General features: G+C 38.9%; 1 protein-coding gene across 9 annotated transcripts in view; it reads left to right on the top strand.

The window, feature by feature from the left end:
* Nucleotides 1–19,958, top strand: part of LOC309858851 (uncharacterized protein) — a 132,358-nt gene that overhangs the window by 17,226 nt on the left and 95,174 nt on the right. For 5 of the 9 annotated variants that reach the window (XR_014308365.1, XR_014308366.1, XR_014308367.1 and 2 more), the window contains exons 1-2: nt 7,438–7,695; nt 8,054–8,194. The exons of 1 other annotated variant lie outside the window; for it this stretch is intronic. Coding sequence is in view for 1 of the 8 variants with exons in the window: in XM_082719169.1 (XP_082575295.1) it covers nt 7,665–7,695; nt 8,054–8,188 (166 nt within the window). In the remaining 7 variants the exon portion in view is untranslated. Of the gene's footprint in view, nt 1–7,437; nt 7,696–7,811; nt 7,925–8,053; nt 8,195–19,958 lie in introns of those variants that run through there. 3 more of the 9 variants (XR_014308368.1, XM_082719169.1, XR_014308370.1) reach the window with 2 other exon arrangements.

Below are 19,958 nucleotides of genomic sequence, written 5' to 3'. Positions count from 1 at the left end.
GGAATATCTGCTGGCTTTACCAATACGGCAGGAGAGCACAAAGCAGAAGTATGTTTGCCTGCATTATTCAGGTAGAGGGAGAGCATGAAAATAGTATGTAGCCTCCATCTCCAGAGAGTCTGAATAGGCGCCTGATGTTTTAAGATAAGCAAATAATATCCTTCATGTACTGTGTAGGCACTTTTCAAACTTCTGCCTTTGTGCTGGTCCTGGGATAAATGAGTCCTATCTCAGTCCTAGCCCCTTGGGTCTTCAAATATGAGCCTTGTTGCTTTCAAAGCTAGACATAATGGGGACTGGCCATTTCATTGCAGGTCACAGGGGTTGGAGTGTCTGATATGAGGCACAAACCCCACATTCTTATGGAAAAGCCCTGGATCTGTGCAATCCCCTCCAGTTGCAGGCCACTGTGCTGGTGCTGGGTTTTTGTTGAGAAGGCATCTCCACTTCTCGTACCCATCCAGATGTTGCTCTTTTATACCCAGATGTTGCTCCTTCACAACAGCTAGTTTTCAGATCTTTTTATGAGGGAGTTATTTCATCTGTACGTGTAGATTTAGGGTGTCTGTGGGAGGAGGGGAGTTCAGGATCTCCCTATACTGTCATATTGGATTGCTCCCCTCCCCCAACAATTTTTTAAAAGAAGAAAAAAATTGGATGAATCATAATACCCACCAGTCTTAATATAAAGTTGTGAAAACTGAGACACTTGTATTAACAAAGGAATAGACATATAGATAACAGAAGAAAATGAAAGTCCAGATGTTGACTCATAAAAATAGATTTTTGACAAAGGTACAAAGGCAATTCAGTGTAAAAGGATAGTCTTTTCAAGAAATAATGTTGAAACAATTAAACACTCATATGTGGAAAGAAAGCCTTAGCCTAAAAGTCATACTTTGTGCAAAAATGAACTCAAAATATAGTATGGATCTAAATATAAAGTGTAAACTATAAAACTTTCATAGGATAGGATAAAATCCTATAGAATTTTAGAATAAATCTTCATGAGTTGGGGATAGGCCAAAGTTCTTAGACATGACATCAAATCCATGATTCAGGAGCGCCTGGGTAGCTCAGTGGGTTAAGCCTCTGCCTTCTGCTCAGTCATGGTCTCAGGGTTCTGAGATCGAGCCCCACATCAGGCTCTCTGCTCGGTGGGGAGCCTTCTTCCCTCTCCCCCTCTCCCTGCCTCTGCCTACTTGTGTGTATTCTTTCTCTCTCTCTGTCAAACAAAGAAATAAAACCTTCAAAACCATGATTCATAAGAGAAAAAATTTGATAAATTAGATTGCACAGAATTTAAAATTTTGCTCTGTGAAAGACACTTAAGAGAATAAAAAAGTAAGCTACAAAATAAGAAAATATTTGAAATCATATACCGGATAATTTACATTCAGAATACAAATTTTAAAAATTCTTAAAACTCATTTAAAAAAAACCATCTAATTTTAAAAGTGATAAAAAACTTGGACATTTCACTAAAGATATACAGTGGCAAGTAAACATGGGAAAAGATGTTTATCTCATTAACCATTAAGGAAATGTGAATTAAAACTAGAATGAGATATTATTATACATATATTAGAGTGACCAAAATAAAAAGCTGATAATATCAAGTGCCAGAGAGAATGCAGAATAATTTAAACCCACACTGCTGGCAGAAATGCAAAATGGTACAGAAATTCCTAGGAAACAGTTTGGTAGTTTCTTACAAAGTTAAACACTTAGCATGTGGCTCAGCAATCCTACCCCCAGATATTTACACTAGGGAAATTAAAAGTTATGTTCACACAAAAACCTGTACACATGTTTATGGAAATTCTATTCATATTCACTGAAAATTGAAAACAACTCCTGGATTTCATTGAATTAATGGATAAACATGGTACATCTATACAATGAAAAAGACCTCTGCAATACAAAAGAACAAATTATTAATATATGCAAGAACTTCGATGGATCTCACAGACATTATGCTAAGTGAAAGAAGGCAGTTTCAAAAAGTTTCATACTGTATTATACATTTCTGTGACATTCTCAAAAAGGCAACATTATAGGGACCAAAAAAAAAAAAAAAAGCAGTGGTTATCAGCTGTTTTATGTAGAGGTAGGAGATGTCTATAAAAAGATAGGGAGAGGGAGAATTTTTAGGGGAAGTGGGAGAAACGTTTTGTATCCTAATTATGGTTGTGGTTACATGAATCTATACATACATGTGTTTAAATTCATATAATTCTTAAGAAGAAGTCAATTTTTCTTTTCTATAATTTCTAAAACCCTCTACTTCTAACACCACCAAATATGAACTTTACTTTTATGAGGCTGAATTAAGATCCCACTGGATATAAGATAGAGATGACTAATTCTGGAGAATTAGATAAGTAGAATTTAGGTAATGGAAAGAAGCATAGCTTTGCTATATCAAGCAGTAGAAAAATGTAAGTGGTATTCGGGAAGGTCTGGCTAATAAAGAGGCTCTATCATATAGATATGCCATGAATGGAATTTTCTGAATCATTACACATGACTCTGCTCACATATAAGCAAGCAAGACTCAAGTGCATAAATAATTCCACTGCAATAAGTTACTTTTTTTTGGAATTATCATGAACACTTACATACTTTCAAATCTTTTTAGTGATTCACTATTGTTTTAACATGAGTTACTGCAATTTCCTAACACTCCACTCATACATAATTCCAAGGGAATCCCTTATATACCTGAAGACATCAACATTGTTTTCTTTTGTAAATATCACCACTGAAATGTAGCTAAGTCTTTTAATTTTTGAAATGTTTAAGAAAAATATGAATTTATTATAGGCTTGATAACAATTTCTTAATCTTGTGTATAAATACATATCCTCCATGGCTGGAAAACTGGATTATAATTTGTTTTCATTTGCAGTTTTTAGAGTTGTCAGTTCCAATTATATTAATTTAAAGTTATTTTTTGAGACTAGTTAAATAAACTAAGTTACATCCATTTAATGGCATGTTATAGTCATAGTAAAAAATAATGTACTGATATGAAATGATCTACTAGGTATAAAATCTCTATTAAGTATAAAAATAGTGAACTTTAGAATAGTAGGCAGTTTATTTGTGAAAAAAATGCAGCAAGGTTTATATACAAACATACACATGTAGGTAGTTAGTCTAAGTAAGTATATTTTTAGAAGAATACAGAAGTGGGAGTTCAAGGTGTTCAGGGTGAGAAGAGGGGACATTATTGGTGACCATTTTATATCTTGAATCCTGTGAATGCATTACCTATTATAAAAATCAATTAAAATAAAAATCATCCCCCTTGCCTTCAAAACAAAGTTTCTATGTGTTTAAAAAAAAAAAAAAAAGTAATTTGCCCGGAAAAAAGAAGAAATGATAATTCAGTTTCCTTTTTGGTCCCCCATAGTCTCACTCAGTAGAAATGCATTGAAGAATAAGTTTCTAATTGTACATGTTTGATGCAATTTTTGTTTTCCTCACACAAAAACTCTGAAGTATGTAGGATCCTTGGAATACCCTAATATCTTGCTATTCAAAGTATTGTCCAAGGACCAGTAGCACTGGGAACTGGCTAGAAAAGCAGAATCCTTGTGCACTATTGCTATCCCACCGAATCAGAATCAGGACTTTAACAAAAATTCCCCCAAGGAAACTTATGTGTACCTTCAGATGTAAGAAGTACTGCTCCAGAAGGCAGGTGGAGTTGCATGGAGACAGTGTCAACAGCCCTAGGATAGGTAAATCAGTGGTCTATCAGGGTTATGAGAGAAAGGTCACTGAACAGGCTCTGGTGAAGTTTGTTGATGAACCAAAGAGAAACTTAGAAAGATCCCAGAACTGTGACAAATCACTAAATTCTACTCCTGTAACCCATATGAACTAGAATATAAAAGTTGAAAGAAAGAAAGAAAGAAAGAGAGGAAGGAAGAGGAAGGGAGGGAGGGAGGGAGGAAGGGAGGAAAAAAGAAAGAAAGAAAAAGAAAGGAAGGAGGAAAAAAGAAAGAAAGATCCCAGAACCTAAGGTCAAAAGGGAATCCTAGCTCCTGTGTGTAAATTAAAATGCAATTTATTTCCTATTTCATCTGTTAACAGCCCAACAATGCGGACAAAATCATCAGTGGAAGCCCTCCCTGTCCCCAAGATACATCCATTAGTTGTTTTAAAAGCCAAACCAAAATAAACTAAAACTCTAGTAAGATTCATCAAGTCTTCCCACTTTTGGCCTTTCCCATTCTTACCACCATTTAGCCAATAGCAACAGGGATTTTTCTTTGGAAATAGAAGTCAATTCTTATCACTCCTACATTCAAACACTTTCCAGTGGCTCTCCTTTTTACTCAGAGCAGGAGTCAGAGTCCCCACACCACAAGGATCTATGGAATGCACCTACCCCCAGTCACTCAACTAAGCTCTCCTGGGCTTGCTCAGCCCAGCCACACTGACCTCCTTGTTATTTCCTGAACTTGTCAGGTGTTTTCTGCTTCTAGATCTTTACTCTTGTTCCCCCTTCCTAGGATCCTCTTCTTTCAGATAATCTATGGCTCACTTCTGTCAGGTCTCTGCTCAAGAGTCATCTGGTAAGTGAGGCCTTCCCTGACACATTACATAAAATAGCCACTCCCCACTCCTCTATCTCCCTCACTCTGTTTTATTTTTTCCCATAGCACTGACTGCCATTTTTCATACACTTATTTGTTGTCTTGTTTTTTTTCCTCTCTAGAATAGAAGCTCCTCAAAGGCTAGAACTTTAACTATTGCTAAATCTCCAGTGCCTAAAAGAGGGATAGTTGTTGATTGAAGAAATGAATGAATGAATAAAATAACCAACAATTCATTCATTCTTACATCTACTTGGGTTGCCATAAAAAAATACTATAGACTGGGTGGCTTAAACAACAGAAATCTATTTCTCAGTTCAAGAAGCTGGAAATCCAAGATCAAGGTGCTGGCCAATTTGGTTTCTGGTGAGGACCCTCTTCCTTGCAGATGGCTGCCTTCTCCCTGTGTCTTTGCATGACTTTTCCTCAGTGCATGCATGTGAGATCTCTACTCCACACTTCTTATAATCCTAATCTATCAGGTTCTATCCTATCAGATTAGGATTTGATTAGGATCATATTAGGATCCCATCCTTATGACCTCATTTAACCTTAAAAGTTATATCTGCAAATAGTCATGTTGAAGGTTACGCTTTCAACGTATGAATTTTGGGGGGACATCATTTAGTCCATAGCAGATTTCACAATCAGTTTAGTTCCACCAGAGAAATTGCCCTGTTAGGCTGCATTTTCTTTTTAAATCTTACCACATTCAATGCTGCACCTGGTATGTATTTTAACATGAATTCCCCTGAATAGGAATGCTGCAGACAGGGAACACCATTTGATATGATCTTCCCTGGGTGCAGAGGGGTAACTCTGGACATGGGGATATTAGGACTTACACTAGGTCTCTTATAGCCAATAGTCAGATGTCCCTGAAAGTGTATTTTTAAATATTGAAGAAGAAAAAAAAAAGCATTCTAAGTGTTCGTTGCAGTTACTTCCCAGTCCCTTATCTTCCTTGACTTGGAACTTGAATGAAATGCTTCTTTATGAAACACAAGGTAATTGCAGCTGCTCTGAATTGCTATGTGTCCATACCACAAAGCAGTGCAGAAATCTTTCCTGTTTGCCAATTGCTTCTGCAGTTGTGTATTAGGAACAACTTAGAAATACATTTAAGCAAACTGCCTTTTTGCAAGTATTGTAAATCTTAACTGTAGGATTTTAATTAATTTATTTATTTTTTAAAATCCTTGTCACTAGACTCATCTATGGACAAGCTTTGGCATACAGATGCCAGACTGTTTCTTGACCAAATTCTAGATTAAATTCTACTCAGGCTCCTCTGAGTCTTTGCAACCAGGCTTCAACCTTGGCCTGTAAAACCCACACACCCTCTGTGTAAATTATTTCATCCACTCCCCTGTCACCCCACCCTCCACATAAAGAGTCTTCAAGAAACACTGGCATAGTTTCTAACAGCTCAAATCTGCTTCCCTGGGATGGTAACAGCAGCCCCCTTAGACTCCTGCTGGAGAAAGCTCAGTGCTGCCCAGGAGAGTTTACTGTTTATTCTAGCCAAAACCTGGTGTCAGGCAGATAGGGCCTCAAAACACTCTTTGAGAGCAGATGCTTTAGAAAGCTTGCAACTATAAATCTTTTCTCTGTCTACCACCCTGAGTAGTCCTCTCAAGAGTCTTTCTTTGAAACGCAAATATTCAAAAAGCTAACTCTTACCCTATTTCCCCGTCCCAATAGGGGCATAGGGGCCACAGCAAGCTCTAATTTGCTCTACTGCCTCAGCTTTAAAGATGGGATAAGGGGAGAAGTCAGGGGTTTCTGGAGGATTTAGTCCTTAAGTGCCAGTGCCTGGGATGTAGCCCCACTCAGCAGGAAGCCTGCTTCTCCTTCTGCTCCTCCTGCTTGTGTTCCCTCTCTCACTGTGTCTCTGTCAAATAAATAAAATTTTTCAAAAAAAAAAAAAAAAAGAAAGAAAAGTTGGGCACCAACTCGGCTCTATTAGTGGAACATGGGACTCTTCATCTCAGGGTTGTGAGTTTGATCCCCATGTTAGCTGTAGAGATTACCTAAAAGTAAAAATCTTCTTTAAAGAAGATAGAAATTTGTTTCTCCTCAGGATAAGTGCCAGTTACAGACCCAGATGGCCTGTCCCATGGAAGTGTACCACTTCTCAATGCCTTTCCCTTAACATACTTCAACTTCAAAAAGTCTCTTTCTTAACTTTTGCATTGACAGAGTTGATTTCAGTTTATGCTGGACCTTCCTCCATATCTCAATGGTTATACTGAATAAAATCTACCCTTCCTAGGGTAGATTTATTTATCTTGTGTCCAGATTTATTTATCTTGTAAAAGATCAACCCCAGAGATTTTGTCTCAGGAGATCTAGGGTGGGGCCTAGGTATCAGGATTTTATAAAACCTCCAAAGAAGTATCTTTGGACGCACAAACAGAGTTGTGGATAACTGCTATAGGACTATGGTTCTCAAAGTGGGGTCTCTGGACCAATGATACTATCTTCATCTCCTAGGAACTTGTCAGAAAGGCAAAAATGCTTACACCTCACTCCAAACCTCCTGAATCTGAGACCCTGAGTGCAGGGCCCAGCAATCTGTGTTTTAACAAGACCTCGTGATGATTTGGATGGACTAAATTTTGAGCACTCCTGGCATAGAGGGTTAACTTTGCTCCATGAAATAGAATTAGGATTTGGTTAGTTAACTGTGACTTGGAGCCCAGTTCTGTCAGTAAACATTAACCTAAAGAATGTGTCTGGAAAATTTCCTATTTATTGCTCTCCTCCCTCCCCCACCATCCTCCTCACCCCCCAGTTTTCTCTAAAATGAGAGCTAAGAGGATGCTGGTCCACTAATGCTCTTAGAAAACTTCACTTTTTTTTTTTTTTTAAAGATTTTATTTATTTATTTGACAGAGGAGGGGGGAGAACACAGACTCCCTACTAAGCAAGGAGTCCAATGTGGGACTCGATTCCAGGACCCTGGGATTAGGACCTGAGCCAAAGTCAGATGCTTAACCAACTGAGCCACCCAGGCACCCCTGATCTTTTAAATTATAATACAATCACTAAATGGCCACGACAAAATGGGCCTTTGGAAACGGTGAGTAGAATCCAGAGCTTATAAGTTGGATTCTCATCCCTCTCCCTTTAAAAATTCCCGGGTATGCTAAAACGTGTTCTTTGGCTAACATTTTTATAACTGGGTGTTTCTTTCAGAGAAATACTTGGAAAGAAAAATGATTGTATTTGTATGTGCCTGCCTTTCCTTTCTACTTTGTTAGATGAAGATTAAGTATGTGTGGTTCCAGAATATGCAGCACGAGGCCTTTGTGAGTTTCTTTCTTCTTACCACCAGAAAGCGGGAGGGATGCTGGCAACCATTCTTTCGTGACAGAGAAGGTCACTGAGAGGGAGTACAGGAAAAATGATTATATTTTTCTACTTTCTGCTCTCACCAGTGACAGTCATGGCTCTTTTAATTCATCCCTTCATCTCATTTGCAAATGGAAATATATATTCCACAAAAAGAAGTCTCTGCTCCTGGAAATATTTCTTTCAGAAAAAAAGAAAAAACAAGAAAGGGAAAAAAAAAGGTATGAGTAAGCTTTATTTTGGACAAATATATTGTCTTGTTTTTCCAAGTTAAATATGTATGTAGTTTTGTAAAATAAATGAAAAAGTATTTACTTTTACATACACACAGAATTCTTTCAAAGAATAGAACATAATCCTTAGCGATGGAAACAAACAGATTTTGACAAAAGAGATATCTCTTTGTATCTTTGTATTCCCATCAACCTGGATGCTCTTTGTATTTTTTACATTAGGGTCTTTATTTTGTAAACACGTACTAGTTTCTAGAGTTTTGCCTCACCCAGGGCAAATTAGCAATATAATTTGGGGAGATGCCATTCCTGGAAGGCATCAGCAGTTTATGTCCTCTGAGAATTATCAGACGTGCTTATTCGTCAAACAACCAAAGTGTTTGTGGGAAATTTACTGAGTTTTCACTTACATCCATACTTCTTTTAAGTGGCTTTGAAACTTTTCAATAACTGCCTGCAAAGACTCTCAAATCCAGCTTGAACTACCATTGCCTCATTCAGCAGAGCATTCCTGCCAACAGGTTAAACCAGTCTCCCAGAATCTGTCTATTCCCTGCGCCCCTCTCCCCCACCATGTTTTAGCAGACAAAAGTGTGCTCAGTTGGGAGCAACACAGGTGGTCTCTGCTCAGCTGAAGAGATGATTATTTCCCTGCATTGCCTCTCCAATGATATTATCCACCAAGCCACCTTGAAATCTTAGAGACATTTCTACAAGGTTCATTACTTACTTCATTAAGCAACAGGTCCTGCTTGTTAAACCTTAAAAAAAAAAAAAAAAGCAGCAAGCAGCAGTTTTAGTAGCATTTTCTAATTCCAGGCTGTGACACACACCTGTGTGAACTTTAGACATTAAGACTGCTGGTATGGGGGAAAGAAACTTCTCAACTTTTTGAAACCTTTAGACTGTCAATATTCAGGGTAGGAGAAGCTGAAGAAATGCCTGTTCCATAACTTAGTATATGTTTTATTTTATAAAGCTCTCCATGCTACAGGTTATGGATTTACATCTCATAGGAGGATAAGACAATGTACCTGTCTTCAAAAAACTGACGGGGGGGGGGGCACCTGGGTGGTCCAGTGGGTTAAAGCCTCTGCCTTCGGCTCAGGTCATGATCCTGGAATGGAGCCCCACATCAGCTCTCTGCTCAGCAGGGAGCCTGCTTTCCTTCCTCTCTCTGCCTGCCTCTCTGCCTACTTGTGATCTGTCTCTGTCAAATAAATAAATAAAATCTTAAAAAAACAAAACAAAACCTGACAGGGGGGTCAGAAGGGAGGATGTACAACAGTAACTAATTAACTGTGAAGCAGGGTGAAATAAGTGATAATATAGAGACTTAGGCAGAGAGCTAAGGGAGCAAAGAGCCAGGGGTCACCAAACAAGGGTCCTGACTGAAGGGAGGTCTTAGGCAGCAGCACCAGTGGTACTGTTCAAAGAAACACACCATAAGATGAGAAAGCAAGACTCAAATGGGACCAATTCAATAGTAGATCTGAACGTCCTCGGCACATGTGTTCACCTATTGTTGCAAGAAGCACTTGGCATTTGAGTTGAGCTCTGAAGGAGAAAACCACTTTAAAATGAAGAGAAGGGTATTATTCCAGCTGAGGGAATAGCCTGGAGATAGTGAATTGACAGTTGGAGGTTCAAGAGTGAGATGGGGAGTGCAGGGTTGATGGTGTGCTTCCAGCAAACTGCCTGGAGAGAGAAAACGGGAGTGGGAGTTTAGGTTAGACAAAGCACTGGCAGTTTTATGTAGCATGCCATGGAATTTGGAGCAAAGGAAGAAAAAGGTGGCTGGTTCACCACCCCTTCAGATAGACTGCCTTTTTCTCTGGTCCACCTGACCTGGTCAAAAATTACCAAAGGAGAATAAGAAAATCAGCATGTTGCAACAACAAGGACACTTTGTGGCTCCCTAGTGTTGCAACTAATTGCGAAAGAGTCCCTCACTCCTACCCACCCAGACCCCTCTCTTACCAGTGCCACTACCTCTTCAGTGGGTGGCGACACTGATAATTCCACCTCAGCTTGTCTGACAACCTCCCTCCCAACCAGCTCAGACTGCCACTGTCACCACCATAACCTCCGAGCACCTTAGGGGAAATGCAAGCAGGGAACAATGCCGGAAAGCGGCTGCACACTGTCCTGTGGAGAAGGCCATGCTCTGCCTGTTAAGGAATTCTGTGGAAAAGATACAAGTCAGCTGATGGATTTATTTAGATGCTGCCTGCTCTTCTGTAGGCCCTCAATAAATACTAAATTGAGGTTTAATAGTTCATAAGCCATTAAAATTGTCATTTTTTATTGTGTGAGTCTTCAGAAGTCAATTTTCTCATGAAGTGATATTAAGAACTTTAAAGAACAGTGAGGGTGTGGTCAGTTTGGAGTCTAAATGCTCAATTTTACCACTGCCTTCATTACTATTTCAGTATGATTTGAAAAATAATAAACATGAGGTTTTCCTAATTATAAAGGTAGTATGTATATACTACATAGATACGGCTCTTTTAAAATCTCCTAATAAATAATAATGAGACTCACTGTATTCATTTCCAACTGCTGCTGTAACTAATTTCTACAGATTTAGTGCCTTAAAACAACTGAATTTGTTATTGCATAGTTTTGGACATCAGAAATCTGACCCAAGTCTCAAAGGGCTAAAATTAAGCTGTCAGCAGGGCTGTGTTCATTCTGGAGGTTTTAGGGGAGAATCTATTGCCGTGCCTTGTCCAACTCATTAAGATGGCCCCATTCTCTGACTTGTGGTCCTCTTCCTCCATCTTCAAAGCCAGCAACTTAGCATCTCTCTGATCATTCATCCACACTCACAGCTCCCTCTGACTCTCTTCGACCTCTCTCTTCCAATTTTAAGGACCCTAGTGATTATACTGGGCCTACCTGAATAACCCGGGATAATCAAGGATCATCTGTTTACCAATTAGCATCTGCAAGCTTAATTCCTCTTACCATGTCAAGCAACATTCACAATTCTAAGGATTAGGACATGGATATCTTTGGAGGTGAGGGAGTGTTATTCTTCCTTTTTTTTTTAAGATTTTGTTTATTTATTTGAGAGAGAGAGACAATGAGAGAGATCATGAGAGAGCAGAAGGCTGCAGGGAGAAGCATACTCCCCGTGGAGCTGGGAGCCCGATGCGGGACTCAATTCTGGTACTCCAGGATCATGACCTGAGCCAAAGGCAGTTGTTTAACCAACTGAGCCACCCAGGCACCCAGAGTGTCATTATTTTATCATACTCGTAATCGCTATTCAGAATTAGTGATCATAAACATTTTTGAAAAAGATTTATTTGAGAGGGAGTGAGAGAGCCGGAGTGGGGGGAGGGCCAGAAGGACAGAATTTTCAAGCAGACTCCCCCAACTGGTGTGGAGCCCAATATGGGGCTCGATTTTACAATCCATGAGATCATGACCTGAGTCAAAACCAAGAGTTGGCTGCCTAACTGAACCACTGAGGTGCCCCAGTAATCATAAACATTATAATTTCCTAATCTTTGTCAAGTTCACATATATGCAAATATGTACTACATGTAATAGACTGTTCCCCCATTTAAAGTGGAGTAATGTCTCTTCTGGGAATGGAGTTTTCTGAATAACTGTAGACCATGGTTTCAGTTTTCTGAATAATGTGTAAGTCATTCTCTACTGGTTTATAATCAATAAAGCTACTTTGAATATAATAAGTGGTTACCAAAGATTCAATAAAGATCCCCCCCACCCTACCCCCTAATTCCCTTTTCTTCATTCAGAAGCCAGCAGAAGTGGAGTGAATGCATTGAATGCATTAGTATATGCTGACTTAGGAGTTGGTCAAATTTGCCTCAGAAATTTTAAAACTTTCTTCCTGGGAGGAAACCAGAGTTGTTCCAATGAAAACAGGATCAATTGGCAGTAGTGAAACCTGGATGTGTTCACACTTGTAACACAACCTTGTATTACTCATACTCAGCCTACTGAGTTCTGAGAAAAAGAAATTATTTATATATTCTAATAATTTGTGTCCAAATGGCAACTATTTCCTTTCTCCTGCAGTGTTCTAAGATTACATGAATGTAAAGAATAGTATTCTTGATATCAGATATTTTTCTGTTGGCAGGTTACTCATGAGTCATCACCAAAGATTTTTATAGGATTGTCCTCACACACTGTTCTCTAGGTAGGGAGCTGAAAGCAGTACAGTAATTCATTTTTGAAAAATTTCAAATTGGCAATATCTGTTTGAGTCATCAGTAAAACCAAGAAAACCATTTGGAGTTTACTTTGAGTAACTTAATTATAACTACAAAGGATTTGTTATTTATAGATAGGCCACCTTTTGCCCAAAGATTATAAATCACTAAAGTACTATGTTATTGCTTGAAAGACAGGTAAGAAGAGACTTTTTAAAAAAAAAGATCTTATTTAATCTTATTTATTTGTCAGAGAGAGAGAGCACAAGCAGGCAGAGTGGCAGGCAGAGGCAGAGAGAGAAGCAGGCTCTCTGTTGGACAAGGAGCCCGATGCAGGACTCGATCCCAGGACCCTGGGATCATGACCTGAGCCGAAGGCAGTGACTTAACAGACTGAGCCACCCAGGCGTCCCAAGAAGAGACATTCTGGTAAAGTTTATCTTATCTGGTGATAAGAGAGAGGGTCTCTCATTCTAACTTTCCCCCCTCTTCTCATCCCCCAAATTCCAAACTGGTGTAAGGATGAGAGGCAACTAAGGCCAGATATGGGTGACAAATAATAGGAGTCCCTTGATGTTTTTTTTTTTTTTCCCCTTAAGATTTATTTATTTGAGGGGTGGGGTGGGGGAGAGAGAGAGAGAGAGAGAGCATGCGAGCATGGGAGCGAGCTGGTGAAGAAGCACAAACCGGGCAGGGAGAGAGAGGGAGGGACGGAGGGAGAGAAGAAATCTCCAGCAGACTATGAGCACGGAGCCAGTACCAGCAGCAAGGCTCTATCTCAGGACTCTGAGATCATGACCTGAACCAAATCAGGAGTCAGATGCTTAACCAACTGAGCCACCAAGGCACTCCTAGGAGTCCCTTGCTGTTTTAATCTAAGTGTGGCCTGGGGTCTCCCTGTCCCCTTATGTCTAGATAAAATGAAATCAGTCCCCCAGTTCCAAGGCTTGTGACTGATTTCTCTAAATTCCTGGGCAGTTTATAATCTCAAAGTCACCTCTGGCTCCACACTTTTTTCTTAGTTTATGGATTATTTCAGGGTCACACATTTTGCTTCTGATCATTAGCACATTGACTCAGATGTCACATTTAGGTTCTTTCCCAGTTTTCACCCCTACCCCGGTCCCCCTGCACCCCCCCCTACCGCCCTCCCTATCTCCCACTCCAATCTCACAAGGTGGTCTGAACGACCAGTGGCTTTACTGAGATGGAGGGAGAGATGGAAGTGGAGACCTTGCCAAGGGAATTTCCACGGCACCACCCTCCTCCTTCACCTGGTGCCCCAGTTTTCTGTCAACACTGACTGGGCTCCTCCTCCCTCTTAGAAGCAAAACAAATTCCTCTCATTCTATCATGCAGAACCAGTCAGTCATTTCTTCTCTTCCTCCAGCACCTTCCAGACCCTGGGTGCTTATCTCCTCCAAATGGGCTCTCAGGTATTTCTTTAGAATTCTATTGCCAAGCTCTTAGGATAAAATACAGAGGGCTGAAATTTTTATCATTTTAAAACTCCAGTGTTTTCAGCCCAGAGAAGACTAATGTTTCTTTTATTCAACAAATAGTTTTTTGTGCGCTTATTTTATGCCAGACCTTATTACCAGAGCTGGGAACCCAGCTGGGAATTGAAAAGTCCTGGCCCTTGCACAGTTTGTTCAAAACCTTCCTCCTCCATAGGACAAGCAGTGATGTGAATAATTAACAACTGTGGTAAATACCACAAAGGAAAATTGCTGAGTATTATCTGGAAGGGCGTGGCTATGGCAGAAAGGGGTGAGAGTTGAGGGAAGTTTTCCTCTCATGACTTTTAATTTGCCCAGAATTAGAAAAGGCTGGTTTACTCCTAGGCCAATGTTCTCTTCTCGGCCAGTGCTGCCTCTGAAGATGCCACTGAGATAGGAACAACAGTATTTGCTACATTTCTGTCCTGAATTAACCGATCAATTCAGCAAACACTTCCTGAGGGACTGGCTGTATCTGGCACTTGTGTTAACAGTATAAGGAACTTACCTACAACCTAGACGGGGTGACAGAAAATATAAAAAACCAAACCAAAACAAAACAAAACACAAAGAATGAAATATGTGTTCAGAGAGTAGGAAGTGCAGTAACTGAAAAACAGTGGCAGTGTGGGCAGGTGGTGCAGAAGCCCAAACAGTGAGGAGCTTGCTCAAGAGCGTGTCTAGCTACAGGTGAGCTGTGTTCAAAGTTCCTGAGGGAGAAAGAAACACACTGTTGGCCAGTCTGACTGGAGAGAAAATTACGTGAGGCCAGAACAAATGAGAGGAAGAGTGGAAGGGCCTTGAGTGGAGCCAGGACCCTGCTTAGTTCGGGAGGGTTTGACAGACCCTGGGAAGAGTTTGTTTTTCCCTCAACAAGAGTAAAATGTAGTAATCAGTAGAAGAGTGACTCATCTGATTTGTATTGTAAGAAGTCATTCCAGGTACAGGATAGAGAATAGATTGTTTATCATCTTTTTATAGTAAAACACCCCAGGGGCACTTGGATGGCTTAGTGGATTAAAGCCTCTGCCTTCGGCTCAGGTCATGATCTCAGGGTCCCTGGGATGGAGCCCTGCATCGGGTTGTCTGCTCATTGGGGAGCCTGCTTCCTCCGCTCTCTCTCTCTGCCTGCCTCTCTGTCTACTTGTGACCTGTCTGTCAAATATATAAAATATTTAAAAAGAAAACAACTAAAAACCCAAACTTTTATTTGAGATAGGGAAGCTGGAAGGACCCTATAAAAGACTGCTTTTTTGCTGCCTCTATTCTTGCTGGGACCTCCTTCTCCACCTTACATGTATCTTACAGAAGAGATAGTGTATATCATCCTTGTAAAGGTCAAGGAGTTCATGATTTCTTTGGAGTCTTTCAGCACAATAGATAACATCTAGGGGCCCCCCAGGTGGCTCGTTTTTAATTGTCTGCCTTTAGCTCAGGTCATAATCCCAGGGTCCTGGGATCGAGCCCCGAACCAGGCTCCCTGATCAGTGGGAAGCCTGCTTCTCCCTCTCCCACTGTCCCTGAATGTGTTCCCTGTCTCACTGTGTTTCTCTCTCCATCAAATAAATAAATAAATAAATATTAAAAAAAAAATTAAAAGATAACATCTAAGAAGTGACCAGACAGGGTCCTCATGAACTGAACATTTTCTAAGACCACTGACTCACAAGAGCCCTGGCTCCTGGCCATATGCGACTTTGAGGGGATGCCTAAACACTTGTTCCTAGATGCCTGAGAAGACATGAGCACTGGACCACAACCCTCAGTAAAAATCCCAGACCCCAAGCAAAGATAAGACTCACTCTCCATTCCTTGTCAAATCTCCCAGACACTATGTATTTGCACTCTTTCTAGGTCTTCAATAAACTCTGCTCTCACTTCCTCTTGGCTCGCATTTGATTTCTGCCCTGGGTAACACCAAGGACCCTCTTGGCTGGTCCTGCAGGAATTCCCTCTGGGTTCTCGGACCCAGCCAACCTGCATCATATCAATGCAGGATTGGTTAAATTATGATATATGCTTACAACAGAATACTATGAAGCCCTAAAAAGGGTGACATGTCTAATGTTGACACAGAAAGATGTCCACGTTATAGTAACTGGGGAAAACAATTAGGTTACAGTACAGTGAATACATAGAGCTTTAATAAGTCTGAAAACCAAAAATGTTTATATTACTTATCCCTGGGTGGTGACAATATAAATTTTTTTTTTTTTCATTTTTGCTTACCTATATCTTCTAGTTTTTCTACTGGAGTAAAAAAAAAGGGGGGGGCAGATAAAAATCAGTTCATGAGACAGAAGATTAGAATATGGCCTGACAGAGAAAACATTTAAATATAGTAATGTGGCTTTTTCATTTACCAAGAATTATATTTATAGCTGACTTCAAAACGTGAAGAGTGTGTAACACATTTCAAATGTTATTCCATAAAATTTATAAGGAAAGACTAAAAGTGTGATCACAGATATTATTTCTTAAAATTAAAGTTCATAGTATTTCTCTTTTTTCCTGTATGTGTCTTTATCTTTGATCATACATTTTCTCAGGCCCAATGTGAAGTTTTTTTCCCACTTGAGTGCCAATTTTATTGTATTTTATTTTTTTTTAAAGATTTTATTTATTTATTTGACAGACAGAGATCATAAGTAGGCACAGAAGCAGGCAGAGAGAGAGGAGGAAGCAGGCTCCCTGCTAAGCAGAGAGCCCGATGTGGGGCTCGATTTCAGGACCCTGGGATCATGACTGGAGCCAAAGGCAGAGGCTTTAATGCACTGAGCCACCCAGGTGCCCCTCGAATGCCAATTTTAGAGAGCGCTTCTGACAATTGCATGGCTTTATTTTTAAATAGGGGTTAGAAAACATTTCTATCATTGTCCCACTTAAAATTTTCAATAAAAGCTATATAAAAGGGGTGACTACAACTCATTGGAATATATCTGAGCTCCTGTTGCCATTAATGAGTTTTTCCTCTGCAAGTATTGAATAATTCTAGGCTTCTTTTGTTCAATGTTTACACAGTTGGGTGATGTTTGAAATCCCTCAAATATTAGCTATTCAATAATAGGAGCACACCCAAAGGTCCACAGGCCAGTATTTGATTTTCTGACTATAGCAGCGTGGGGTTAAGTTTTCAACAATCTTGGTCTTTCTGAACTCCCTTTGTTAATTTCAAAGAAATCTTCTCAATTTTATATTTCAAATTATGTTTTACAGTAGATTGTTATGAATGTAATCAGGTTTTTGACTTAAATGCTTGTAAAAACTGAAGGTTATTTTTCTTGTTCATTTCTTTTTTCTTTTTTAAAGATTTTATTTTACTTATTTGACAGAGAGAGAGAGCAAAAGCAGGGGGAGTGGCAAGAAGAGGGAGAGGAAGAACCAGGCAGAGGGAGAGGGGAAATGCAGGCTTCCTGCTGAGCAGGGAGCCCTATTTGATGCAGGGCTCCATTCCAGGTCTTGGGGATCATGACCTGAGTTGAAGGTAGGTGCTTAACTGACTGAGCCACCCAGGTGCTCCTTAAAAAAAATCTTTTTAACAAAAACTACATTACTAAGCTACCTAGCTACAGAAATGCTATACCCTTGTTTTATCTCAGAGTCTAACCATCACCACTAGCATTTTTATTAAGTTTTATGGTTGCCAAAGCCATTTCACATATATCATAGATACAGTATTACCAAAGATGTCCTTAAACTTTAGATGGTAGGAATGTAAAACAATAATAATAATAATAATAATACACAGCATTTATTATCTCATGAAGCCTAACTTCTCAGCAGCCTGAGCTAGTTTTAAAGACCAGGTGACAGACTTGCTAACCTTGTAATTGTTTATGATCAGAGCAAAACTTTAACAGGTTTTTAGTCCAGTCAGCACCAAATACCTTCTGTTTGTAGGCACCAGCACAGAACTTGAGAAATATGATTTAAGTTACTTGTTGTTTTCAAGAAGCTTCCAATAAAATAATTTTTAATCAACTAATTACAATATGAATTAAAATGACATATTCAAGAGGTACATTTATGGAAATAAAAAATGAAATTTGACAAGAAAGATCGAAGAAACCTTTTCAAAGTGGTGATATTTAATCCAGGTCTTATCAATACACACACACACACACACACACACACACATTGCTCAGGATCCTTTTCATTTCTGATGAAATGGTTGGTAATCAAAATATTTTAGGGATCACCTCTAGAAACCCTGTCTGAGTCACAGGATAATCACCTCCTTTTCATTATAGTCACACTTAGTTTTAGTATATGCCCACTGGTCAGCTCAAGCAGATAAACATTTATTCCTCCCAAGGGAGAAATGTTATCTGGAGCCCAGAATAGGTTGGCCTCTCCCATTTCTTTGTGGTTTGTAGGGAAAGGAAGGATATATCTGGGAATTTACATACCTTTCTCTGACAGAGCTTTGTTCTGTCAGCCATTGAACCTAATGGACAGGTGGAAGATCAGAAAGAGTTGCTGGCATGAAAGAGGCAAGCTTATCTTAAGTGGAAATATTTAGTCTTCAACAAGATAAGGATGTTCAGTAACAGGTAAATGGAGATTTCAGTCATTTCGTCTAAACTTTGCTGCATGTAAAAGAAGAAAGAGTATCTGGTCTTATTTTGTGTGTAATTAAAACAAGCTAGTCTTCTCTGAGAAATATTTGTTGAAATTAGGAAGCTGAGGACAGAGCGCAAATCACATAATCTTCATGTCAGATGCTGTGCATCTCACTATGCCACCAAGGATGGAAAAACTTTTTTTTTTCCTGTTTGTGGCTACCAATCCTTATAAAACCAAAGGTAAAGGGAACGTCGGAAGTAATTTGGAAGTACACTGCAATTTTGTATAATGTCGAAAAATGGAATAATAAAGGTGGAAGAGAGTAGATTAACCAGTGGGTAAATAAAGAAGGAAGGATGAATTTGGCAGTAGAGGAAGAGAGAGGAGAGAGGAAAAACTACAGTAAGTGGAAGAAATAGTCTCATGTTGAGGGTGCTAACATAATATCACTGCTTTTAAACATGCTAACTTACACAGCACCTTGGAGGTCCCTTGTACTGTTGTGAATGGGACTGGAACAGAAACTCACGACAGGGGAAATTTCTTGGGATAACATTTGTTAAACTGGGTTTTAAACCCTATATTCTTGAGGAAGGTGGGTACTTGGATCAAATTTGATGGTTTCTATTTGTTGATAACCTTTTAAAATTTTTTACATATGTACATTATGAATCACTAGATGACTATAACAAACTATTATCTAATAATTTCATGGCAATTTTTACTTTTATATTTACTATTGGGTAGGTGTAAATGGCACTGAGTTACTCTAATTCTCATGGGCTAATGAATGATAAGAGTAGTGGTTAAATTAATAAATAACATATTTGGCCAAGTAAGGGCCAAACGAATTATTCCGTGCTTATAAGAAGTGTAATGTCTGGCCAGAGAAACGTAGTTAGAGAATATATCTGAGGGAAGATACATTTAGATAAGTAGGGGGACAAGAACCCAAGAGAGCCAATCTTAGATGTGGGTATGGCCATCTAATTACAAATGGTAAATTGGTTTCGACAAAAGGGATAATTGATTACATTGTTAATTTGAGTTTTATTCATTTTCCTGGTTTTATTTGAATTTGTCAGTTTATTTTGGATTTAAAATTATATGAAGGCCAGAGAAATTATATGAAGCCCAAAAGTATAAGGTATTTTATATATATATAAATTTATATATATATATGTTTATATATGTTTATATATATATAAGCTTATATATGTTTAAATAATAGCATAGTAAAAACAAAAATTAGGGCAAGTCTGAGTCTGAAGGAGTCTTATTTTAATTTTAAAATTCATTATATTTATTTTTTAAAGTTTTAATTGTAATTCCAACTAGTTAACATGCAGTGTTATATTAGTTTTGGGTATACAATATAGTGATTTAAAAATTCTATACATGTAAAGGACCTTTTAAAAAAATTTTTAAATTTTTTTATAAACATACAATGTATTATTAGCCCCAGGGGTACAGGTCTGTAAATCGAACTGTTTATACACT

This window comes from Mustela nivalis, assembly GCF_964662115.1.
Source record: "Mustela nivalis genome assembly, chromosome: 2".
Taxonomy (NCBI): Eukaryota; Metazoa; Chordata; class Mammalia; order Carnivora; family Mustelidae; genus Mustela; species Mustela nivalis.
Note: the sequence above shows the minus strand (reverse complement) of the source record. Positions and strands in the feature narration are given on the sequence as shown.